The sequence below is a fragment of the Drosophila elegans genome, unplaced genomic scaffold (assembly GCF_018152505.1).
Source record: "Drosophila elegans isolate 14027-0461.03 unplaced genomic scaffold, ASM1815250v1 contig_814, whole genome shotgun sequence".
Classification (NCBI taxonomy): domain Eukaryota; kingdom Metazoa; phylum Arthropoda; class Insecta; order Diptera; family Drosophilidae; genus Drosophila; species Drosophila elegans.
Window position 1 is genome coordinate 7,092,429 of NW_024546167.1, and position 23,898 is coordinate 7,116,326.

Genomic DNA, 23,898 nt, shown 5'->3' on the forward strand with positions numbered 1-23,898 from the left:
TCAACCCCATTGATTATCTGCAGCTAATCTTTATTATTTTATTGCAATTGAATTTCCCAGCACTTACTGTGCGCTCTTGAGCTTAAGATAACCCAACTCTTTACACTTATCTAAAAGGGCCACAATGCCTATCAGTGCCTCCTCTGCGTTCGGAATAATGTGAACCGGGGGAAGGATAAATCCATATCGACCAGTGTCCCTAAACTCAATGGTATAGGTAATCTCCACCTCCTGTTCATTATACGCCCATTCAATGGTGGCTCCAGAAGCGGGATCTTTAAAATTATTTAATTATATATTTTTAGACTTTAGCGATAGTTGATAAACTTACATAGAATATCCGCAGATGTGCCGTATCTGTAGACCGTTCCATAAGGAAGACTCTCAACCGCAGCACTATAGGCTTTAGCAACGGCCATCAAGTCATCGTAGTTGGGTGGAAACTCTTCGTTGGTATGACCATAAGGAGAAAGCAGAAGCTGACTGTACGAGTGGAAGGCCAGCAAAACATTGATTTTGTCCCTGTTGCTGCTCACAAAATCAGCCATAGCCTGAATTTCCGGTTCAGAGAAGGGTTTTGGTCCACCGTAATCCTCAGCGCAGGGATCCGAAGAAGCTCCATCGTTCTCCATCCAATGCGAATCGTAATTGCGATTGGGATCTACGCCAATGCAACTGGAAATATTGGATGGTTGACGGGTCTTGCGCCACATACGGTCCTGCAAAATGAATTTCTTATGCAAGAAACTTAAAGGCATGGATATGAGGATTTTACCTTCTCATGAGTATAAACAAAACCATCAACATTAAGGACGGGCACAATATACCAGTCGTGACTTTCGGCGAGGTTCCTCACCAGTTCATCCGTGGAGGTGAGGAACTCATTAATTAACCAAGTGGCCGTGGCGGAAGTGATCCACTCCCTAGCATGTATATTGGACTCGATAAATACTCCAGGGTTATTCGATTTGTAGGAGATCTTGATGCCTCGAATAGTGCGTCCCTCGTACGATTGACCCAAGACAAAACTCTCTGTAACCGCAGGATAATTGGCTAGTATTTCATCTAGCCATGCATAAATTTCCGCCAGCATATTGTATTTCTTCCATCCAAAGGATCCATCTCTGCTAGCTCTAAGATTGGCATCTTCTTCCGAATCAATAAGCCTGAAGAGGATTGATTAGATTTCACATTGTAAACCAATGTTTGGACTCTACTCACTCCTGTACGTTACTTATGAACAGCTTGGCACTGACGTTGGTCATCTGGATCTCAGAGTTAAATTCGCTTAAAGCTCCTGGGCTTATCATCAAGTGCAACTCATCATTGGCTTCATGCCAAATTCGGAACTAAATGAAAAGCTTAGCACTTTTATTGTGGATGTCCCACATAAATCGAACTTACATTATCCCGATCCTCTACAAATTTTCCCAGGAGACTTCTCTGTTCCTGAGTTTCAAACTGGACCTTATACACCGAGTAGTTGTCGTAGCGCAGCCTTTCGTCCTGGCCCAAACTGGCTCCTTGAGCCAAGGCAACTACAGTCAGAGCTGCGAGAAAACTATTCAGCGCCATGCTTAGCGCTAAGAATGCGGTAAGAGACTACTTAATTTGCACAAATAAAAGCCAGACGATTGCCATATCAACCAGGTCATAATTTGGTTGTAAAGATAGTCGCACAGAAGCTTACTATGGAACGATCGATATAACCGATTGAATCGCCTTATCAATGGTAAAAACCTAAGCGGCGATCACATCGTTTTTTCGTATTTCTTGAATCTAAACACGTGCTGAGTCATTTTGGACTCTGTATAACTTATTTTGATGTGAATGCTTAATTTTGACTAGGAGTTAAAATAAGCTACCTAATACAATATCTTTTTTCATATACCTATCCGAAGAAAGTCACTTCCTTTTATATATCTTTATTGTTTTAATGCATTGAATTACTCAGCATTTACTGTGTGTTTTTGGGCTTAAGATAGCCCAACTCTTCACACTTATCTAAAAGGGCCGTAATGCCGATCAAAGCCTCTTCTGCGTTTGGGATAATTTGGACCGGGGGAAGAATAAATCCATATCGACCAGTGTCCCTAAATTCAATAGTATAAGCTATCTCCACACCTTGTTCATAGGCCCAATCGTTGGTGGCTCCAGTAGCGAAATCTTTAAAAGTATTATCCATTTAAATAATAAAATTTATAGATATTTTATCAACTTACAAAGAATTTCCGCTACTGAGCCGTATCTGTAGACAGTACCATAAGGCAGTCTTTCAACTGCATCACCATAAGCTTTAGCAACGGCCATCAAGTCATCGTAGTTGGGTGGAAACTCTTCGTTGGTATGTCCATAGGGAGAAAGCAGAAGCTGACTGTACGAGTGGAAGGCCAGCAAAACATTGATTTTGTCCTTGATGCTGCCCACAAAATCAGCCATGGCTTGAATTTCCGGCTCTGAAAAGGGATGAGGTCCTCCGTAGAATTCAGAGCAGGGATCCGAAGAAGCTCCTTCGTTTTCCATCCAACGCGAGTCGTAATTGCGATTGGGATCTACGCCAATGCAACTGGAAATATTGGATGGTTGACGGGTCTTGCGCCACATTCGGTTCTAAAATATAATTTCATAAGAACTAAGAGAAAACAGGACAGCAAGTGGCATTACCTTCTCATGAGCATAAACAAAACCGTCAACATTTAGCACAGGCACAATGTACCAGTCGTGACTTTCGGCGAGGTTCCTCACCAGTTCATCCGTGGAGGTGAGGAACTCATTAATTAACCAAGTGGCCGTGGCGGAAGTGATCCACTCGTTAGCATGTATGTTGGACTCAATAAATACGCCTGGGTTGTTGGATTTGTACGAGATCTTGATGCCTCGAATAGTGCGTCCCTCGTACGATTGACCCAAGGCAAAACTCTCTGTAACCGCGGGATAATTAGCTAGTATTTCATCTAGCCATGCATAAATTTCGTCCAGCGTATTGTATTTCTTCCATCCAAAGGATCCATCTCTGCTAGCTCTAAGATTGGCATCTTCCTCGGAATCAATAAGCCTGAAAAAGATGGGTAATATTTTACTTACTTTGTATACCTATATTTTGACTCTTCTCACTCCTGCACGTTGCTTATAAACATCTTGGCACTGATGTTGGTCCTGTGAATCTCAGAGTTGAAGTCGCTTAGAGCACCTGGAGTTATCATCAAATGCAACTCATCATTGGCTTCATACCATATTCTGAACTAAACGAAAACCTTAACACCTTTATATTTAGAAGTTACATAAAATTATCTTACGTTTTCCCGGCCTTCCGCCAGTTTTCTCAGGAGATTTCTTTGTTCTTGAGTTTCAAACCTGACCTTATACACAGAGTAGTTGTCATATCGCACCCTTTCGTCCTGACCCAAACTCGCTCCTTGGGCCAAGGCAACTATTGTCAGAGCAACAAGAAAACTATTTAGTGACATGCTTAGTGCTAAGAATGCGGTATGCAACTACTTAATTTGCAGAACTAAAAGTCTGAAGAGAGCTATATCGATCAGGTCATAATTAGATTGTAAAGATAGTCGAACACATAGTAGCCTTATCTATGAGAAAACTGACCGACGATCACATCGTTCACATATCTGACACGTGTTTAAAATTTCGGAAAGTCTATTTAGACTTTCAATAACTATTGTGCGAAGTTTTTTTGGCGACATGCTTATGTACTACAATTTAATTTTATATATTAATGCAATAATCCATTCAGTGCCTAGTTAGAAATAATTTTACAAGATTAACTTGACCTACTAATTAACATAATTTAAGAATATGAATGGTATAGGCATGCTAATCTGATAATCCTAAATTCCGAATAAGCGTGATTCTACTTCTGCTTAATGAGGTCATATTCCGGGAATAAAAAAATTTCCAATGAATATAAACTATGAATGCTACAGTTAATTCAGTTTAATTGTTTGTTTAATATTTCAATTTCCAGGTATTCTGTTGTCTCATTCTTATTTTAATATTTTCAATTATAAAAGCCCAGATGGCTCAGTCTACTCAAAACTGGGGTATACAATTCCTTTTTATAGTTCATTTAGTTCAGTCGAAATGCGTCCATTGATTGCATTGTTGCTGTTGATAGCAGCTCGGGGTTACACCTTATCAGTTCCAACACCTCGTTCCTATGAAAACTATTCCGTGTATAGGGTTAGTGTTAAAACTAGTTCGCAACAACATATTATCGATCAACTCCTGGAGCAATACGACAATGTAAGTTGTACTATTTTTAAATATTTTTAGGCAGTAGCCAAACAGTAATTTAATTGTTCTAGTATAACTTATGGCACCGATCGGTAAACGAAGTCGATATTATGGTGAGTCCTAGTGCTCGGGACCCATTTCTAGCCATAATGCGAAAGGAAAATATTGATGTCAAATTAATGATTAAAAATGTTCAAACGTAAGTAATTATGATTAAATTTTGCATGCAAAACAAAAAGTCGTAAACGTCATACTATCTTTTTAGACTTATAGACGAGGAGAGAAAAGGGATGACCACATTCAGTGGATGAAAACCTATGTTGATATGGACGAACTTAGGGAAAAGTTTCTCTCTGGTGATGCTGATCAAGATATAAAAATCACTTTAAAAATACTATCAATTAATATAAGAATACAATAATTTATGTAACTTAATAATATTACTTGGAAATTGTTCTTACGGATTGTTTTCAATTCTATATTCAGTTTGAGGCAAAAAACAATCTAACTATTGGTTCAATAAAATTTATTAGTTTTATATTCTGTCATCTGGACATTGTAGAATTTGAGACTTAGGCCTTCTTGCACCCCTCCCCGCAATCGGTGCCCTCGCAAATGTCGCAGAGGGAGGACTGCACCTGGTAGTACTCGGTGGCCTTGCGATCCGTGTCGTAGTAGTCGTAGAGGGACACGGAGGCGGGCTTCTGCTTGGCCACCGCATGAGCCTTGGAGGCCTCCACCGGAAGGCAGCGTACATCGCCGGGGGTCAAGCTGTCGAAGTAGACGATGACCGTGGAGTCCGAGTTCTTGGTCTCCACGCGCTTCACCCGATCCACGGCCTCGATTTTGGCCAAGCTATCGGAGTCTCCCACGAACCCGGAGGGCAGGGCGATCTCCATCACAGCCATGTTGGAGTCCTTGTCCTTGTCGGCGTCTTCCAGGGGCACGTACTCAGCGCAGATGTCCACCACCAGCAGCTGGTTGGGCGAGTCCTTGACCGTGGGAGTGACCTTGAAGCTGGGCTTCTTCTCCTTCTCAGCCAGGTTGTAGCGGTAGGAGAGCTGGACCATTGCGGATCCAGTGCCCTTGGCTGTGAAGTCCACCTTGCGAGTGTCCTTGGGCAGGACGTGGGTCTGTAGAACCAGCGAATTCAGGGGGTTCAACTTGATCGTGTCCTTGGCTCCTCCCGCAGGAGCAAACTCAATGTCCATGGTGCCTGAGCCGGAGCCCGTCTTGTAGGCGAATTTCGTGAGGGCCTGCAGACCAACAACCGTGTCCTGGGTGGAGGAGAATCCGCCGTTGCTGTTGCGCTGCGAGATCAGCCACTTAATGATGGGCAGGGCCTTCTCGGCCGGATCCTTTTCGAGGAGCGCGAGCAGCAAATATGATGTGATCTCCACGTCGTTGCTGCGGGGCTTCCAGTGGAAGATTCGACCCTCGTCACCAGTGGAATCCGAAGCCTTGGACCACCACTTGCGATCGTTTTCATAACGGGCCATGCCCTCCATCTTGACGAGGACCTTCTCCGCCTGCGGATGTTTGGCCAGTTGTAGGGCCACGGCGGCAATGGCCAGTGAGTACTGGTCGTCCGTCTTGTCCACCTCCTCGGCCACATAGCGAACAGCCTTCTCAATCGCACTCTGGTACTTGGGGATGAGTTCCTAAGGGAAAGCAAAAAGTTATCTCGGGACTATTAGAATAGGTCATCTGACTTACATGATTCTCGAAGAAGGCCAGTAGGACAAACGAAGTCAGCCCCAGGGCATTATGGTTGGCATTGTCGAAGAGTTTTCCGACCTCGGGGAACTCACCATTCTCCTTCTGCTTCGATACCAGGAAGTCAAGACCAGCGTTCATAACCTTGGGATCAACATCCGTATATGTTGCAGCCTGATGGAAGGAGCGCATCACGTAGGCTGTCAGCCAGGTGCTGCCCGCAGGATCAGACTTTCCAAAGGCACTGTAGGAACCATCGTCGTGTTTGTAGGTCAGTTCCCTCTGATAGCCGATCTCCAAGAACTTCTTGGCCTTGGACTCGACGGCCGGCAGTTTTCGACCAGTGACCTGGAGGTACTTAAGCACCAGGATGTTGGGCACAAAGTTGACCATGTTTTGCTCTCCGCAACCGTAGGGCATGCGTACAAGATTGTCGAGATTCTGGAGCGTGGGTCCGAGGAGATCGCCCACGACGGAGAACTCAATGAACTCGGACTGGGGCACGACTTCGCTTGGGATCTCGGCCTCCAGCGACTGCGACATCTCCGGCTGATCCTTTAGGTTGATGAAGACAGCCCGGTTTTCAAACTGGGTTACTCCCTCCGGCTCCACCTTCAGTTTCTGGTGAATGGTGTCTCCGGCTAAAGGTGAGTTTGCCGTGATTTTCAAGGTAGTGGATCCTACGTTCTTCGGACGGATCATGAATGAAACACTCTTGCCACTGTTGGCCGGAATCGTGACTCTTTTGACACGACGCACTTCATCGATAGCCTTGTCCACCACCTCATTGGTGGCCTCGGTAAACTCGTACTCCTGGTCAGTGTTGTCCATCACTACGTCTGCATCAAGAGTCTTATCCAGGTAGTTAAAGATCACCACAGGGATAGCAATTACTTCGCCTGAAGTGATTAGAGTGGCGTTAGAGAATATATTTTGCAGTACACATACAAAATCACTCACCTCTCTTCACGGAGTATGGCAGATTGGTGGACACAAAGAATGGCTTGAACACTCGAATCTTGCTGGGGTTTTTGGTCAAAGCAATTCCGGAGGTGGGGTTCAGGGAAAAGCCCGTGACGACCCACGAGGTAATGGTGTCCGGAATTTTCTTGGTCAGGGTAAAACCCTCTTCATCAACACTGCATAAGGACATAAAGTTATTTAACTGCTTGATCGCTACCATTTAGAATACACATAAACACATTCGACGAACATAAGCAACCAGTTAGGTAAGTGTGAGTGGGTTAGTTAACAATCAAACATGCATGGGAAAAGTTAAAAAGCATTAGGGAAACTAGTTACTCTGTTGGGAAATCTTTTAGCTCGTATATCCAAGTCTCTAAAAAAGTTGAGCGCACGCCAATTTTGTTTTCAATTTCTTCCGCATCTGAAGCTGGTTGGGTCGTTAGGTCAATAGGTTGCTCTGTAGTTTTGCGAAGTTTGGTAAAACCCCGCCTTTCCGCACTGACCTTCATGATGGGCACAGTACCCAAGCCTTTTCTTCCCACGCCTTAAATTATTCGGAGTAGCACATGGTTGTAGTGAATTATGAATTTATGTTTTTGACAATTATAACATCTTATAGTTAAACAGAAGGGCACGTAAACGAATTAAAAAATGATATAATCTTTTATAAGATCTGAGTTCATGGAAACATGCAGTTTTAGCCCAAAAATGACGCTATATCATTGCATTCAGTGTTAAAATTTACTCGGGGCTATTCGCGAACATCCAAGATTCGGGAAACTCTTTTACGTATTGGCACATTCACGTGGTAATGGTTGTTCGCTTTGGGAACTAAATTTGTAGGCAACGGATTGTTGATTAGAAGACATTGAACTGTAAGCTACATTGTCGCCTCGTAAATGCGAAAGGATAACCAGACAATAGTCGGTAACTCAACGTAGCGCCTGAGAATTCTAAAATAATAATGTAAATTAACCTCTTCAGTTCAATTTAATTAAAGTAAATTTATCTATCCAAATTTCAAGAAAAAGCTAAACTTCAAAAAACATGTTTTTAAAAACCCATCTTGAAATGTAAGCCTTATAGTGGGGGCGTGCATTGCATACCCCGTGCAACAGGCATTACAGGGCATTACAAATTAAGATTTACTCGGCTATAATTGAGAATATCCAAGACTCAGAAAACTCCTTGCGTATCAAGACTTTTTGAGGTCTAGATTTGGTTTTAGCCACACCCCTTAATCGTCCTCGCCTGCCTGTGGTTGGTGCAAACTCTTGATAAACGTTGCGGGGGAAAACACAAATTGTGTTATATTTCAGCAAAATATTTTATAATACTATTAGAATTAATAAAAGTTTGTAAGCTGCTTTAAACTCAGATTCATGGGTCATGATGGCATGCACAGTGACGTCACAGAACACGGATTAACATTAAAACCAGCGTTTACTTTTCAAAAATCCACGTTTCTGGAAACTCTTTACGTATCGCTGGTGGTGGATCTGGATTTGAAGAAATTCTTCTTGAATACATGATCTCTGAGCTTGGAAAACTAATTCCGCTCCTATATCTAAAATCAGCAACACCTGGCTGGCCCGCACCAACGCGCATGTTCATTACTGGAGAGCCCATACGATATGTCCATGATTCTGGTAAATAATATGTCCATGATCGCTGAAAAGCTTTATATAAAGTGGGCTTGTTAAGTACTATTAAAATCTGATTAAGCGTTTTACCTAAAAATTCATACTATTAAAAACAAGAAAGAAAGCAAACTTCGGCAAGCCGAAGTTCATATACCCTTGCAGCTATTGCAAGAATTAAACATTTTTGAGAACATTAAAATTATGATTTACTTTCGTATATGTTTAAAAATATTGAAGTTATGATGATTTGCAGCTCAATTATTTGATAGTTATTTTATATATTTTTATTATTTCTATGGGAGCTATATGATATAGATGTCCGATTTCGATAAAGTTTAAACCATAATTCTGAAATATTTAACCATTGCTATATGTCGAAGAACTAAACAAAAAATTAAAAAACAGAAAAGTTATAATTTCTTTTTTAATTATTTTTCCGATTGTTCCTATGGGAGTTATATGATATAGTCGTCCGACTTTGATGAAATTTAAACCGTAAATCGGAAATATTTAACCATTACTAAATGTCGAAGAACTAAAAAAAAAAAAATAAAATATCAGAAAAGTTATAAATTTTTTTCATTTAAATTTCCGATTGTTCCTATGGGAGGTATATGCTATAGTCGTCCGATCCGGCTCGTTCCGACTTATATACTACCTGCAATAGAAAGACAACGTTTGGGAAAGTTTCATGCAGATAGCTTTAAAACTGAGAGACTAGTTTGCATATAAACGGACGGACAGACGGACAGACAGACGGACATGGCTAGATCGACTCGCCTAGTGATGCTGATCAAGAATATATATACTTTATAGGGTCGAAGATGTCTCCTTCACTGCGTTGCAAACTTCTGACTGAAATTATAATACCCCCTGCAAGGGTATAAAAATCTTTTAGTTATCTTTTAAAAAAAATTCTGAATGTTGCGGGGGAAAACACAAATTTTATTATATTTCAGCAAAATATTTTATAATACTATTAGAATTAATAAAAGTTTGTAAGCTGCTTTAAACTCTGATTCATGGGTCATGATGGCATGCACAGTGACGTCACAGAACACGGATTAACATTAAAACCAGCGTTTACTTTTCAAAAATCCACGTTTCTGGGAACTCTTTACGTATCGCTGGTGGTGGATTTGGATTTGAAGAAATTCTTCTTGAATACATGATCTCTGAGCTTGGAAAACTAATTCCGCTCCTATATCTAAAAGCAGCAACCCTTGGCTGGCCCCCACCAATGTGCCACATGGGTATTTCCGGAGGGCCCAAACTATATGTCCATGAAATCTTAATATTAACTAGTTTAGCTAAGTACCATTAAAATCTTATAAAGCATTTTACCTAAAATGCTTCTTTCGACTATTAATCAAAAAGTCTTTTCGTTATATATTACCAAAAATCTTTGATTATTGAAATCATACATTTTACAACTGGAGAAATCTTTAAGTAGAAAATAATATGAAGCAAAGTTGTGTTAGTCAAAAACATAAACTGAACTTGATGTATATACTTTTTAATTTTCATACTTTTCAACGTTGTAAAATATCCAGTTTTCCGGAAACTCTTTTCGAATCTGAGGTTGAGAAATGGAAGTGGTTGTTAAGGTTTCACTTGCCGGTACGCGGTTAAATAGTAGAGGACGTGGACCTGGGAAGCCAAGTGGGGGTCTAAAGAATATGCGTCTATCTATTAGGGACACAACATAAGGCTTTAATCTGGGAACGGGTTTTAGTAGATAGATAAAGATGTATATGTTACAGCGTTAATATTTAGGCGACAAAATACCACAGCACATAAGACACATTGGAAAAGCCTAGGAAAAATTGTGCGAATTTTCATACTTTTCAGCATTGTAAAAGATCCAGTTCTCCGGAAATTCTTTTCGAATCTGTGGAGCTTGAGTCGGAGATGAAGCTAATGACGGAGGTCCACCTATTCCTCCGAAAGCTGCTGCTGGCGCCGCAAGCGAAAATGCGATCGGCATCGGGAAAGCTCCATTTAGTACAAATGGATGGAATGAAAATGAATCTGATTGGGGATATACATGAAAATTATTAAGCGGTTAGGTGGGCCAAAAACTTTAGTGGTTCCCTTAACTCAATTAATGACAAAAGTAGTACACTCATGATGTAATACTGGAGCAAAATCTGATCCCTTATTGTGTTTAAATAGGACGAATTTGTGTAATTTTGGTGAAAGACAAAAAACTTTTCCACTTTTACCCTCAGCCAGAGTACTGTTCTATGGATTTAGTCTGGTTAGGTTGTAGGAAACATTAATTAAAAGCCATCATGTTCCAGAAACTCTAAAACCCACCTCCCGTTGCCAGATGTTTGCCATATCCAGACTTCTGCAAAGTTTGTTCGAACTACTTCGATTTTCATAGGTGAACTTGTAGAAATTGCGTCCACTTCGTCGTAGGCAACTTCAGCTCTGATATCAACAATATCATCGTATTCGCTTTCATACATTCTACCTAAAATTCACATTATAATTTTCTAGTTTGTTATAATGAGATGAGTGTTAAAAGTGATATTATCAGCAAAAAATGTATACATAGACACAGTTGAGACCCATAAAGCTTTTCAAAATGTTCGTACTTTTCCTTATTATAATAAATCCAGTTCTCTGGGAACTCTTTTCGAATCGCCTTCACTATATTTAGACTTTGAAAGTACGGGACATCAAAACTACGAAGTTCTAGGTAATCGAAGTCAATATGTTCTGCAGTGAAAAAAAAACCCGCGTATTAGTAGAGTGGTTGCATTGACAGCCTCAGCCATAGATTATATTTGCTTTTTGGCTCAAGAATTTACGATTAAAAAGCAGAGATAGAAGTGCGTTAGGGTGCAGAGAAGGTGGCGTCATTTTCTAGGCACCAACCTCCGGCCAAACGATTGCCATATCCAGACTTCGGCAAAGTTTTTACGTAACTTTACCGGTTCAACGGGGATCCCGGTATCAGGGGGAAAGTTAGCAATAACAGGCATTGGAGGCAAGCCACCAAACGAATCGAACTCAACATTTGCAGGGAAAACATAGCTTTCCGGGTCATCTTCGACATAGTCAGGAAAATCTGATGAAAGTTCATATTTTCTTATTCTTATGTATCTAAAATAACTTTTTCTAAAATCAAAGTTTAGCAGAGTGAATAAAAACCCTGAAAAAAATATACAAAAAGCCTAAAAATTAAACCTAAGTCTTACCAGTGGTGTAGGGATAGTTGGCATTGGTTAGAGTTACCAAGCCGGAGGTTTCTCCAGGATAACGTCCATAGCCACGTTGATAGGGTGTTGTTGTCTGGTACTTGTTGAGGCTATTGAAGATCTCATCCCGGCTCAAATCATTTCCAGACTTGAGCAGCAGCACACTCTGGTCCACACCCAGAAGACCCACAAAGGAGTCGGCATCGGTTTTCACCCGTAACTTAACCTCTTCACTGGGTTCCGCATCCACTGGAGCCGAGATATCAATCTGTTGTGGAAGAGAGATGGAAATTTAATTTCAGTTCAAGGGATTATTAGAGCTGTACATACCGAATTACTAAACTCTTTCTCAAAGTCGATAGTTTTCTCTTCGAAATGCAAGTCATTGTTCAGGACAAAATGAATATAGATAGTTGCCTTGGGCACCATGCTAAACGTGGGTGTAAACTTAACGGTGTAAGTGTTAAGACCCTTTGGCACGTCCACGTATTCACTCAGCAGAATATTACCTCTGGCCACAATCGTGTACACAAAATATGGAATATCATCAATCGATTTTACATCGAAAGAAACTCGCTCTCCCAATTTTGGCCTAAAGGAACAAAAAATCAGCTAAACGTTTCCACTTTTCGTGGTACTGTTTACTACTTACTTTTTTGTGTTCACCTCAATCTTAAGGGGCTCCCTATTGTCAATGGATGGCTCGAACCTGGAAATGGTTCCAAGTGTGCTCTCTGACCCGTCAAAGGTGGCAACAATTCGATAGAATCTGGATTCCACTTCGGGAAGCGTAACATTAAAGTTTGCAATGCCATTCGTGTTCACAGGTGCTTCAAACTCAATTCGTGGTGCAGAAGAACGCTCTGCAAAATAGCGATGAGCATTTTCAAACGATAGCTTGACCTTCTTCGCGGAACTCGTTACTGGAGACCCGTCAACGTTCTTCACAACAACCTGATAGGCGAACGACTTCATGCTATGGAAATGGTCTGGCTTTTCCAAATTTTCTATCACATAGCGCTGCTGATGAACGCGAACTGTAGCGGAGGCATTCTGTTTGTTGCCAGTCAGTTCCTCGGTGACTATTGCGAACAGTTTCATGGGTGGTGCGTAGGAGCCGTGTCGGAATTCTAGTAGATCAAACTCCACATGACCCTTACCATCGACATCGACCGTCTTCTCCTGTTTTCTTGCCTCGGAGTCACCAAAGTAGCTATAATTGGGTTCCATTGACACGGTGGCCTTGCCTTTGACTGGTTTGCCGTACGTGTACTTGGCGCGAATCGTGGCCTTGATCACATTATCTGCTAGGACCACATCCTTGGCTGTGTCCACGATGACCTCAAACTTGGGAAGCACATATTTGTCCACCTCAAAGGTCTTGGTCTCCCTGTTATCACCATCCACGCTGACTGAGATCTTCCAGGTGCCCAGGACAGGTTGCTCGGACAACTGAAGTTCCCCAGTGTAAACGCCTTTGGTCAACTTGACATCTGTAAACTGCTTGATCCGATTCTGGGCTCCGTCGGTAATAACGACAGATATGGGCTTGTCGATCTTGGCGGGTCGAGTGTTCTCATCCAGGAAGATAATACGGAACTGAACGAGATCGGCGGGCTTGTAGGTGGCCTTATCAGTTTGAACAAAGGTCGAGGCCTTCTTATCGGCGTAGTTCAGTTTGGTAGAATTCCGGAAAACCACACCGAAAATTCCCTCAGCAGTGAGATTATAGTCCCCGGTGGCCAATTTTGGCACCTCGAACTCCACACTCTCGGTGGACATGGGCGGCAGTCCGATTTGCTTTGTCTCATTGTAGGAGGGTCCATTCAGACTGACTTTTATCTGACTCGGACCATCTGCCTTGTGGACCGAAACGACGACATTGTACTTGGAGTTGGATCGAATGGTGCCAGGCCCAACCACCGTATACAGGCTGCAATATAAGTATATTTTTTAATCGAGTAATGGTGATTGTGCGACTAGGAATTACCGGATTTTAAATACCTAATTGCAATTTCATGTTTATTTGGATAATTAATTATCTTCTGCTGTTTGATTGATTCTCTTTAATGTTCGGATAATGAAAATAAACCTTTATTGTTCAGTAAGCCGACTGGTAAATACCTTTTAAAAGCACCCCAATAAAAAATGTATTTTTTTTTAATTTTGTTTTCAGGGGAACTTATAGTAAAAATGTATGTTAATACGTAATATGATAATAAGCACTTAAATGGTTGTGTTTTTCACTGTTTATTCCTACAACAAAAAGTTCCCCTTTTATGGCAGACAGTAAACATTAATTTATTAATGGTAGCTCGCCGATTAAATAAATGTGCCTTGCGTGTTAAATATTTTATTTAACTTCCGAAGTGCATTCCCTAACTTTTTTCAGAATTATGCAAAAGAAAACTAAGTAAAGTTATTTGATTTGTAAGCCAACAAGGTTTTCCAACCGGTTTTAAGGGAATCAGCAGCCAAATCAGACGTAGTCTTCAATATTTTCATACGTGGCTACACTCCCATAGCTATTTTTATTCGATGCTATATATGCATACGTTTATTTCGTTTTAATACCTTTCCGATGACCTCGCTTCCTTTGCAAAACTGATAAGTGATCAATTGTTTCTACATACACATACACAAACACTTATTGCACAACTTACCCAGTGGCATTGATTAGCAGGGCGAATTGTAAAAGAAATCCACACAAAAATATCCTCAACATTGTAAAACAGATGATCGGTAAACTGAAAAGCAATGTTTTTGTTATAGATTTCCGCACAAACGTTTACTGTTATTTCACACAATTGTTTTTATCACTCTGGCTGCCAGCAGGCACTCAGTAAAAAACTAACCTCGGGAACGACCGATCGCCAGCTAGTGGCGATTCACAATGAGCTTGTCTTGATTCGAGACCGGCTTTAAGTAGAATCGATGAGAGAGATGTCTCATTGATGTCTCTCTCGCACTCTCTTTATTATTTCGGGGAATTTGCACAACGTAAAACAAAATACAATTAGTAAACGTCACAGATGGTAAATCTGTTTACGAATTCTGTCTCTCTTTGTTGAAAAGCGTAGAATAAAATGCCGGTTTCAGAGAAGATGACATGTTTTGAATTGGAGAAATCAGAGCTTATTCTCTCCGCTCTGCCTAGAACATGAATCAGTTTCATTTTTCAACGATTCGTACTGATAACAGAGGCCACTAGGAAAACCCCGTGCTTACGACTTGTTTGTATGTTAAAATAAAATTTTCTCAGAACTCGACTTGTCGGAACATCTTATCTGTGAATAGACTTGAATTTCTTTTGTAAGTGATTTTATTCAAGCGGAACATCTGTCCCAACCGAGTTCGTTAACCAGTTAATTCATAATAAACAATATAGTTGTGAGCTAATTAAAACGTAAGCTGGAATGTATGTACATATGTACATTATTCATATACATTTTATAGGGAAGGTTGTTTTTGCTCAAATAGTGTTACATACCGTTAAAAAGATTGTTATTTAGATGCATGATTATTTTATAATTACACATTTATACTATCGGTTACATTATGAGCATTACACTTAAATTTCTTCATATCAAAGGCACTTGTATTAGAACTTCAATACCAGTATTTTCTGTTGGTGCGGGTCACAGCTAAAACGCTTTCAGGAAAAGCTTTTAAGCTCCCCTAACTTGAATTTGCTTACATATTTTTTTGGATAGCTTGTTGCGCCAACCTCTTGGGGAATTCAATCATAGCAAGAGCATTTGGCGACTTGAGAAATCAGTTGGCAGCGAGCTTTCAAGCGGACAACAGGTGATCGCGAGCGTTCCGCAGCAGAGGTGAAAATCGCGAAAAACCAAAAGCGAGTAAAGTCGCTCCAAAAACGCGCACTTCGTCTTGGGCAATCTGCGGTGCTTTTTGGTGCTGCTGCAATCGCGAGTGAGACAGAGTGATATATAAACAACGGGAGTGCGAGGGAGAAGGAGCAAAGCGGCTGCCCACGGCAATAAAGTTCGACTTGATTTTTGTTTTAATATGTGATGCCAATACACAATTCCACAATCAAGAAAACGTGTTTACACTTAATTTGCTAACGCGATTCAAAAAGAAAAGTAACAAAATGCGCCTCCAGGGAATGGATATGGGAGCTATTCCAGTGCTGATCTTAGTCACCGTGTGTTTATTCTACCAAATATCGGCCCAGGGGTTAGTATATCGCACACACACCTCATCCACACAGGTGACACATTGAACAAGCTAACGAAAAATGGAAAAATATTAAAATGCTGCGAAATGACATCACTCCCATACACTCCAGATGAAGCCAGGAAAACAAATGACTTAGACGGGGAACTCAAAAGATGAGTGCGAACTTCGGGATAATACGATATGCCGCCACGCAGATCTGTAATTAACAACATGTAATCAGGAAATTAGCCCTGGGTTTTATTACTGTCATAATAAGCTGACAAGACCGAAACAAGTCGGGAGATGAAATAACCCGAAGCCAACGCGATTTTTGGAGGCGAATTTGAAACTACCTACGCGTATTTAACTCGTTAGGGTGATGCAAGGTGGGAAGATGCTAAAAAGGAAATGCATTCCGATGAAAAATAAGCTAAAAATAAAACTTGCATAATTTTTTTAATGTAATTGATGAAGGCATCCTAAATTGGAAGGCTTTATTGTGTTATCAGGACTATTATTTATTTTAATGCTAAAAGCATTGACACAGAAACGCATAATTTTCGTTACTTTCCAATCGGTAACTTTGGTTATATTCTATACTTTTTATTTTAATGCAAGGAAGGGTTAAGAACAACCTTTTTCCTATATATCATGATAGCTAGGTATCTGAGAGAAGTATTAATATTATCTGAAACAGAATCATGGTCTTGCCCGCTCGATTTACCCCGATGTTTGAGGTGACACATAAACATGGATTGCTACTTGTGTACTCATTTCCGATGGTTCACCTTGAAAGCTGACCAGTCGAGGCGATCTTATAATCACTTTGCCAATTTATTCTGCTATACTATGGCTTACCAAGAACTGTGATTGATCGAGTACTGGCAATACCAGTGGAGGCGTCTACTTCTGCTGCTTTCCTCCTCTTTCTTCGTAAATTCATGATCTGTCATTGAGTTGGCTCGAGTTCAATCTGCTTCCATATATGGGGCACTCATTCAAGGCTTGATTTCGCCAGCTCATATGGGTGAATTTCAATCAATTGATTCTGGTTCGGATAGGAGCAGATCAGCTATGAAATTCGCCTGGTTACATTCGTTTAACACCCCATGGCAGAATCAATCAGGTGGAACATCGCAACTGCAACTGGAAACTTGAAGCTTGCATTTTGTGGGCAATTTGAGCAAAAGCGAAATTGTTTTTGCCATTTACCTGCTGGCTGAAAACCGTTTTGCGAGACCGACCACCACCGGGGGAACCTGTTTTTTTAGGCTAACAAACGTGACATAAACACAAAAGAAAACTTTTGGTGGGAACAGGTTAGGACCGCCACACCAATTGAAATTAGAACGGGCGGCAAACTGTGAATTACACCAAAAGCTGGCACAGTTAGGAGTCAGTTCATAAATTTAGCAATTTGGCTACCAGTTAAATGAATAGCCCGAAACTTACTACCAAAAAACAAGTGCTAAATGGAAAAGCTAAATTAAAAAGCGTTGCATAGTTTGAGCAACGTGGTTTTTGAATGCTCTTTTTGCAGAAATATTCAAGTGTTTTAAATATTCTCGAAAACTCCAAGCTCAAACATTTGGGTCTCCTTATCACTATTGTTTCTGTTTTTATACAAACCATGTCACTGTCAATTATATTATAACCCCTTAATTATGAAATAACTTAACATAAACATAATACAAAAAAAACGTATTGAAATGAGACTCGAAGTCTTTGATTTCTTCGGTTAAAAAGCTACCAAATTCTGCACTTCCAGGAAGAGACAAAAGAAAACCACACAAAAATAGTTATAGCTCGAGCCACTCTGCCGCACTTCCCACAACGCCGACCCCGACTCCGAACCTTCAACCACTTTTAACCACCTCAAACCATTTCCGACAAATGCCACACCGCAGCGATTGATGCTGACCCGACCGAAGAGAGTTAAAGTACAATACCCCTTTCGGTTTGGGGTATTGTCTTCCGTTAGACGCGTGAATGAATAGCGAAGAAAAGATTCAGATAGCATAACAGCATAGGTGTAATCCACTTATCTACGAACATTAAATCTGAAGCACTTTTTGTATGCTTTTTGGACGGCAGTCGGCAGTTGTTTTGGAGTAAATGAAAAGTAGCAGTTATCAAAACAAGGGGAAATTTATAAAGCTAGATAAATAAGAATAATAATAACAAAAAACATTATCTGCTCATTTCGTGTGCAGTTGATTTAAAGTAAAAAAAACAACGGTATTATTATTTTTAAAACCAAACAAGCTTAACAACATTTCACAATAAATTTAATTATTTATTTGCTGTCATTCTCATAAATGTTACAGTCTGTACTCCATTATTGCACCGAATACAGTGCGTCCGAATTCACAATTCCACGTGGCCGTAAGCTTGCATAATGCACCGGAATCTGCCACATTCAAAGTGGGAATCCTTGGAAGCTCTTACACGGATTTTAAGACAGTGGAGTTGCGGCCATTTTCCACACAACTTCTGCACTTTGAGGTGGGTATCTATCTTCTGACTACGCTTTAGCAAAGGAGCTCATCTAAATCTTAAAAATTTCTAGATTCCTGCCCTAAAAACCGACAGATATCGTCTCACAGCTGAAGGTTTTGGTGGAGTTCAGTTCACCAACGAGACTCAGCTACATTTCGAACGCAAACAACATACTGTTTTGGTTCAGACAGACAAGAGCATCTATAAGCCAGGCGATCTGGTTCATTATCGTGTGCTTGTTCTTGATGCCAATCTAAAACCTGCTCGAGGTTATGGACGTGTGCATTTGGATATCAAGGATTCGGGTGATAATATTATTCGGAGCTACAAGGACATTCGCCTGACCAACTCCATTTACTCGAACGAAATTCGATTGTCGGATTATCCACGCTTTGGAACCTGGTCCATTGTCGTCGAAGTATCGGAACAAACCTATACACAGACTTTTGAGATCCTTGATCATATTCTGCCCAAATTTGTGGTAGACATTGATACACCCAAGCATTCCATCTATAAGGATGGAAAAATAGCAGCCACTGTTAAGGCGCAGTAAGTACTTTATATCTTCAGTGCAAAATTAAAATTTCAAATTTATAAATATTTTTCAAATAGCTATGCCTTTGGCCAGCCAATTGTGGGCGAGGCCACCCTATCCATTTATCCCACTTTCTTTGGCTCGCTTCAACCTTTTGTGAACGATTTAATCACCCGAAAAGTTGTGCCCATTGATGGCAATGCGTACTTTGAGTTCGACATAGAGAATGAGCTACATCTTAAGCAGGACTACGAAAGGCAGTATCTCTTGGATGCTCTGGTTGAGGAGAAATCCACGGGATCGGTGCAGAACTATTCAACAGTCCTGACGCTCCACTTGAATCACTATCGCGTGGAGACTGTCAAGGTGCCCAGTTACTATATTCCTGGAGTGCCCTTCGAAGCTACAGTAGGTAGTAATGTAAAATGTATTTTATAACAATAACAATCTTATTTTCCAGGCTCGAATTATCCGTAATGATGGCGGCCTACTGAGGGATTTCAATCCTCAAATCACCGCCTATTTGACAAATGTTTATGGCAGCAGTGAAATGTATAATCGCACTTCCTATAATTTGGACGCCAGTGGCGAGATCAAGATGAAGTTCACTGTTCCAATCGGAGATCGGGATGAATTTCATTCCATTATTGTCGATTACCAGGGTGTGATTAGTGAGGTGGGAAAGATCCCGAGAAAACATTTGCACAGCAAGAACTACATTACAGCAAAGGTGTTGAATGACAGGTGGGTACGGATAATAAGGTTACTCATATAAATGCATTTCTAATTTTTGTTAATTTTTAGACCCACTGTAAATCAGGAAATTTCTGTGGTAGTGCGCTCTTTTCAGCCCATCAAATATTTTATGTATCAAGTTGTCGGACGTGGCGATATTATTCTTTCTCGCAATGTTGATGTAAGTATTTATTTTCAATATGAATTTATTTTGATTTGAATATTTTATATCTTTTTAAGGTGACCGAAGGTACTTTCCACACCATCAAATTCCTGGCTCCATTTGCAATGATGCCTCGTGCCAAGCTGCTCGTGTACACCGTAGTAAATGGAGAGTTTGTATATGATGAGCAGGTCATACAGTTTGAGGAAAATCTGCTGAATGCGGTACAAATTGAGGCTCCAATTAGAGCACCTCCAGGTCAGGATATTGATATAGGTATCAGCACAAAGCCCTACTCGTATGTGGGTCTCATGTTAGTGGATCAAAATGCCAATGCCCTAAGGAGTGGTCACGACATAACCCACCGACGGCTCATGGATGCCCTGCGCTCATACGAATTGAGCGATGTCAATACCCCAACGGGGTCACCTGGCAAGGAATCTGGCGTAATAACCATGTCCAATACAGATTACTTTGTTGAGAAAGAAGCTGAGAGCAGTCCGGCATTAGGGCGAGATATTTCCACCGGTCCTGAAGAAGATAAACTGACCACTGTGCGAAAAACAGACATTGGACCTGCCCATAAGATCGAGGTTAATACCTTACCTCCTGGCAAGGGGCGATATGCCTTCTCCTATACACCAAAGCCCTTCTGGCACAATCCAAGGGTTCATGTGATGAGAGATCCGGCGGATACGTGGCTCTTCTTAAACATCTCGGCTGGCAGCGATGGAAGGAACTCGATCCACCGAAGGATTCCCAGTGAGATGACTTCCTGGGTTGTTTCCGCCTTTGCCCTGGATCCGGTTAACGGCTTGGGACTGTCGGCGCCAAATGGCAAAATGGAGACCTACAAGGAGTTCTACATAACCACAGAGCTACCTTATTCTATTAAAAGGGGTAGGGCAATTGTAGTTTGTAATTGAATGTATGGATAATAATTATTATTTTACTTTTACAGATGAACTCATTGCCATTCCATTTGTGGTGCACAACAACAGGGAGAGCGATCTAAATGTGGAGGTCACCTTTTACAACTCAGCTCTGGACTTTGACTTTCCCCAGTTGGATCCCAAGGCCAATCAACCAAGTAAGTCCATGTTCAGGTGACTTTATTTAAATTGACTTAAATCCATTTCTTTTTACAGAGGTGGAACTCTACAAGCGTAGATCCCTGAAGGTCCCTGGAAAATCGGCCCGGTCTATCTCTTTCATCGTAACACCCAAGCGAGTGGGTTCGCTTTTGGTCAAAGCAATGGCTGCCTCTTCTCAAGCCGGTGATACTGTGGAGCAAAATCTACTTGTGGAGCATCCTGGAGCCACGGAACGGATTAACAGAGGTTTCCTATTTGAACTGAACTCAAATGCTCAGAACAGAAGGAATGTCACCATTGCCGTTCCACGAAATGCTATTCCCGAATCCACTCGAATCGAAGTTTCAGCCGTTGGAGATCTGGTTGGCAGCTTAGTGGGTAATCTAGAGAACCTTATACTCCTGCCCACGGGCTGTGGTGAACAGACCATGGTAAACTTTGTGCCAAATCTGATGGTCCTTCGCTATTTGGGGGTAAGTGAGTGTCAATGAGTTTTAGATCATTACTAAATGTTTTGAAACTATTTTTTCAGCGCCTTCGCCAACTCACTCCGGAAGTGGAGTTGCGTGCCACGAACAACCTGGCAGTGGGCTATCAAAGAATTCTGTACTATCGTCATGAGAATGGTGCTTTCAGTGCTTTTGGCTTAGATGCTAAGCGGAGCTCAACCTGGCTAACGGCCTACGTGGCCCGATCTCTACGTCAAGCGGCACCCTTCACCCAAGTGGATAGCAATGTCCTCCAGAGTGCTCTGACTTATCTGGCAAGTGTTCAGTCCGCAAATGGTGGCTTTGAGGAGCGTGGCGATGTCTTCGAGAGATTTGGCGACGATGGCATTAGTTTGACTGCCTTTGTTACGCTGGCTCTAATGGAAAATGTGGTAAGTGAAAGTGCATGCTTAGAACGAAGCGATATTTAGTCCATGTTGTCCAGGATCTCTATCCGGAATATCGGAATAACATCAACAAAGCCCTGGACTTCATCACTAGAGGCTTGGATGGATCTGATAATCTGCATGCTATGGCTTTGGGTACTTATGTGCTTTCTCGAGCTAATCATAACGCCAAGGCCGCTTTTCTTCAGCGCTTGGATTCGATGGCTACCAATAGGGGTGAGTTTAGGCTTTAAAGTTCTATGAAAGTAATAAAAAAATAATCCTCTTCCAGATGGTCGCAAGTGGTGGAACAAGACGGCACCAGCTGGTGAACAGCAATCACCATGGTATAATGCCACCCGAAGTGTCAACATCGAGATCTCCGCTTATGCGGCCTTGGCTCTGTTGGAAAACAACTTGGTGGGCGATGCCCTGCCCGTTTTGAATTGGCTAATGGATCAACGGAACTCCAAAGGTGGCTTCGTGGCATCACAGGATACGGTGGTGGGCCTCCAGGCACTCCTCATGTTTGCCGAACGCTTTTCCAGTCAGGGAAATAACCTCCAAATTGGCTTCCATTATGGAGAAGGAGCCGAAACGATTATTAATGTGAATGCTGAAAATTCGTTGGCTTTGCAAACGGTTGAGGTAAGCTCAGAAATATTATGAACTTAACTAGTAATGAAATATTATATTGATATACTTTTTAGCTACCCAACAACCTTAAAAACCTAAGTGTTTCGGCAACTGGTCGGGGAATGGCCCTGGCCCAAGTTAGCTACCAATATAACACGAATGTGACCAGTGCCTGGCCGCGATTTGTGCTCGATCCCACTGTGAATCGGAACTCGCATGCGGATTACCTCCATCTCTCGGCCTGTGCCAGTTTTGTTTCCGTGGTGGGCGAAACAGAGCAGCGATCCAATATGGCCGTGATGGAGGTTCAGCTGCCCAGTGGTTTTGTTGTGGACATGGACACACTGCCCACCCTCGAGTCGAGTGAGCGCATCAAGAAGGTCGAAACCCAGAACAGGAACACCAAGGTTGTGATCTACTTTGATTACTTGGACAGGAGGGAGGTCTGTCCCACGCTGCATGCCTACAAGACGGTCAAGGTCACCAAACATCGACCTGTGGCGGTGGTCATGTATGATTACTACGATAGTGGTAAGTCGGTCAAATCGTAGTTTAATACTAATCGTTTACTTATGTTTCAATCATCACTCTGCTTCGCATTTAAAGCTCGTCGTGCCAGACAGTTTTATAGGGCGCCCAAGTCCAACATCTGCGACATTTGCGAACACGCCAACTGCGGTGACCTCTGCGAAAAGGCCGAGAAGCGCGAGTCCAAGCGACCTGATGATTACACGGCGATTGCGGGTCATAATTCAAGTCCGGAGGTCAAAGCAATGCCACTTGTATCGATGGTGGTGACGGCTCTGATGATTCTCTTGAAGACCCTTAGCTGTTAGACGATAATGTTATTGCCACAAAACGTGGATCCAACAAGGAAATCGAAGCTTTAACAAAACCCACTCACATAGTCCCTAAGCTAGCCTAATGTATGCCGTGAACAAAACCTGATACAAGTACATCTAACGATGCTAAAGTGTTGCCAATAAACTGTTATAACGTTTACTAAAACCTCAACGAAATTTTTAAAAATCATTTTTTGATTGACAATAATGGTGAGCAAATCTTAAAAGCTCAGTAATTTAGTTTTGTTTGGTAAATAAGCGAACAAATTTTGCAAGCTATTTTTATTTGTATTATTTTGTAAGCTTATTTATTCAGCTGGCGTATCACCCATACGTATTATTGTCTTCAAACAATATGATGAACCCTACTGCTACTGGCTTATTTACTTCAATTAGAGCGCTAGTCACAACACATTGGTATTTGTTAAACAATTTTAAGATGACAGTATTACTTTAACAGATACATTGTTTTTAATATAATACTTTGTTCTTTACAAAAGTGAATTTTAATATAATTTGTATAATGCTATTGTTATAGTATTGTATTTAATTT

The 23,898-nt window shown here is 41.4% G+C and overlaps 5 protein-coding genes across 12 annotated transcripts; 2 read left to right on the plus strand and 3 right to left on the minus strand.

Annotated features, from left to right (window-relative positions):
- Nucleotides 1-13: 13 nt before the first annotated feature.
- Nucleotides 14-1,612, minus strand: LOC108138019 (zinc carboxypeptidase). Its single transcript, XM_017259989.1, has 5 exons — nt 1,405-1,612; nt 1,222-1,349; nt 776-1,166; nt 332-719; nt 14-275 (listed from the first exon to the last, which is right to left on the minus strand). The coding sequence occupies exons 1-5, from the start codon at nt 1,573-1,575 to the stop codon at nt 64-66; spliced, it is 1,290 nt and encodes a 429-aa protein (XP_017115478.1). The 5' UTR covers nt 1,576-1,612; the 3' UTR covers nt 14-63.
- A 74-nt stretch (nt 1,613-1,686) lies between these two features.
- Nucleotides 1,687-3,614, minus strand: LOC108138031 (zinc carboxypeptidase-like). Its single transcript, XM_017260004.2, has 5 exons — nt 3,297-3,614; nt 3,115-3,242; nt 2,665-3,055; nt 2,223-2,610; nt 1,687-2,166 (listed from the first exon to the last, which is right to left on the minus strand). The coding sequence occupies exons 1-5, from the start codon at nt 3,465-3,467 to the stop codon at nt 1,958-1,960; spliced, it is 1,287 nt and encodes a 428-aa protein (XP_017115493.1). The 5' UTR covers nt 3,468-3,614; the 3' UTR covers nt 1,687-1,957.
- Nucleotides 3,615-4,098: 484 nt separating this feature from the next.
- LOC108138180 lies at nt 4,099-4,707 on the plus strand. The gene is made up of 3 exons (XM_017260294.2): nt 4,099-4,260; nt 4,323-4,450; nt 4,517-4,707. The coding sequence occupies exons 1-3, from the start codon at nt 4,099-4,101 to the stop codon at nt 4,560-4,562; spliced, it is 336 nt and encodes a 111-aa protein (XP_017115783.1). The 3' UTR covers nt 4,563-4,707.
- Nucleotides 4,708-4,760: 53 nt separating this feature from the next.
- On the minus strand, nt 4,761-14,717 carry LOC108138178 (C3 and PZP-like alpha-2-macroglobulin domain-containing protein 8). Of its 8 annotated transcripts, none has more exons than XM_017260286.1 (9): nt 14,641-14,717; nt 14,449-14,532; nt 12,438-13,718; nt 12,116-12,377; nt 11,786-12,053; nt 7,270-7,477; nt 6,928-7,106; nt 5,968-6,866; nt 4,761-5,912 (listed from the first exon to the last, which is right to left on the minus strand). In XM_017260286.1, the coding sequence occupies exons 2-9, from the start codon at nt 14,508-14,510 to the stop codon at nt 4,824-4,826; spliced, it is 4,248 nt and encodes a 1,415-aa protein (XP_017115775.1). In that variant the 5' UTR covers nt 14,511-14,532; nt 14,641-14,717; the 3' UTR covers nt 4,761-4,823. The 8 variants fall into 8 exon arrangements, with proteins under 8 accessions (XP_017115775.1, XP_017115774.2, XP_017115780.1 ...); XM_017260285.2 differs by lacking the exon at nt 7,270-7,477 and adding an exon at nt 8,381-8,612; XM_017260291.1 differs by lacking the exon at nt 7,270-7,477 and adding an exon at nt 10,106-10,265.
- An 858-nt stretch (nt 14,718-15,575) lies between these two features.
- On the plus strand, nt 15,576-23,517 carry LOC108138281 (CD109 antigen). Its single transcript, XM_017260436.1, has 14 exons — nt 15,576-15,985; nt 18,295-18,472; nt 18,537-19,015; nt 19,079-19,409; nt 19,462-19,745; nt 19,806-19,917; nt 19,977-20,799; nt 20,861-20,989; nt 21,048-21,466; nt 21,526-21,873; nt 21,927-22,104; nt 22,160-22,515; nt 22,578-23,034; nt 23,110-23,517. Exons 1-14 carry the CDS (start codon nt 15,900-15,902, stop codon nt 23,337-23,339), a joined length of 4,410 nt encoding a protein of 1,469 aa, XP_017115925.1. The 5' UTR covers nt 15,576-15,899; the 3' UTR covers nt 23,340-23,517.
- Nucleotides 23,518-23,898: the final 381 nt, after the last annotated feature.

Coding starts and splice junctions, on each gene's coding strand:
- LOC108138019 (XM_017259989.1), bottom strand. CDS start 1,575: ATGGCGCTGAATAGTTTTCTCGCAGCTCTGACTGTAGTTGCCTTGGCT. Junction 1,350..1,404: donor TTGTAGAGGATCGGGATAAT/GTAAGTTCGATT, acceptor CTTTTCATTTAG/TTCCGAATTTGGCATGAAGC. Junction 1,167..1,221: donor TTCATAAGTAACGTACAGGA/GTGAGTAGAGTC, acceptor AATCCTCTTCAG/GCTTATTGATTCGGAAGAAG.
- LOC108138031 (XM_017260004.2), bottom strand. CDS start 3,467: ATGTCACTAAATAGTTTTCTTGTTGCTCTGACAATAGTTGCCTTGGCC. Junction 3,243..3,296: donor TGGCGGAAGGCCGGGAAAAC/GTAAGATAATTT, acceptor GTTTTCGTTTAG/TTCAGAATATGGTATGAAGC. Junction 2,611..2,664: donor TTGTTTATGCTCATGAGAAG/GTAATGCCACTT, acceptor ATTATATTTTAG/AACCGAATGTGGCGCAAGAC.
- LOC108138180 (XM_017260294.2), top strand. CDS start 4,099: ATGCGTCCATTGATTGCATTGTTGCTGTTGATAGCAGCTCGGGGTTAC. Junction 4,261..4,322: donor TCCTGGAGCAATACGACAAT/GTAAGTTGTACT, acceptor TAATTGTTCTAG/TATAACTTATGGCACCGATC. Junction 4,451..4,516: donor ATGATTAAAAATGTTCAAAC/GTAAGTAATTAT, acceptor CTATCTTTTTAG/ACTTATAGACGAGGAGAGAA.
- LOC108138178 (XM_017260285.2), bottom strand. CDS start 14,510: ATGTTGAGGATATTTTTGTGTGGATTTCTTTTACAATTCGCCCTGCTA. Junction 13,719..14,448: donor CTGCTAATCAATGCCACTGG/GTAAGTTGTGCA, acceptor CTTATATTGCAG/CCTGTATACGGTGGTTGGGC. Junction 7,107..8,380: donor GAAACGTGGATTTTTGAAAA/GTAAACGCTGGT, acceptor GTCCTTATGCAG/TGTTGATGAAGAGGGTTTTA.
- LOC108138281 (XM_017260436.1), top strand. CDS start 15,900: ATGCGCCTCCAGGGAATGGATATGGGAGCTATTCCAGTGCTGATCTTA. Junction 18,473..18,536: donor CACAACTTCTGCACTTTGAG/GTGGGTATCTAT, acceptor AAAAATTTCTAG/ATTCCTGCCCTAAAAACCGA. Junction 23,035..23,109: donor GTATGATTACTACGATAGTG/GTAAGTCGGTCA, acceptor TCGCATTTAAAG/CTCGTCGTGCCAGACAGTTT.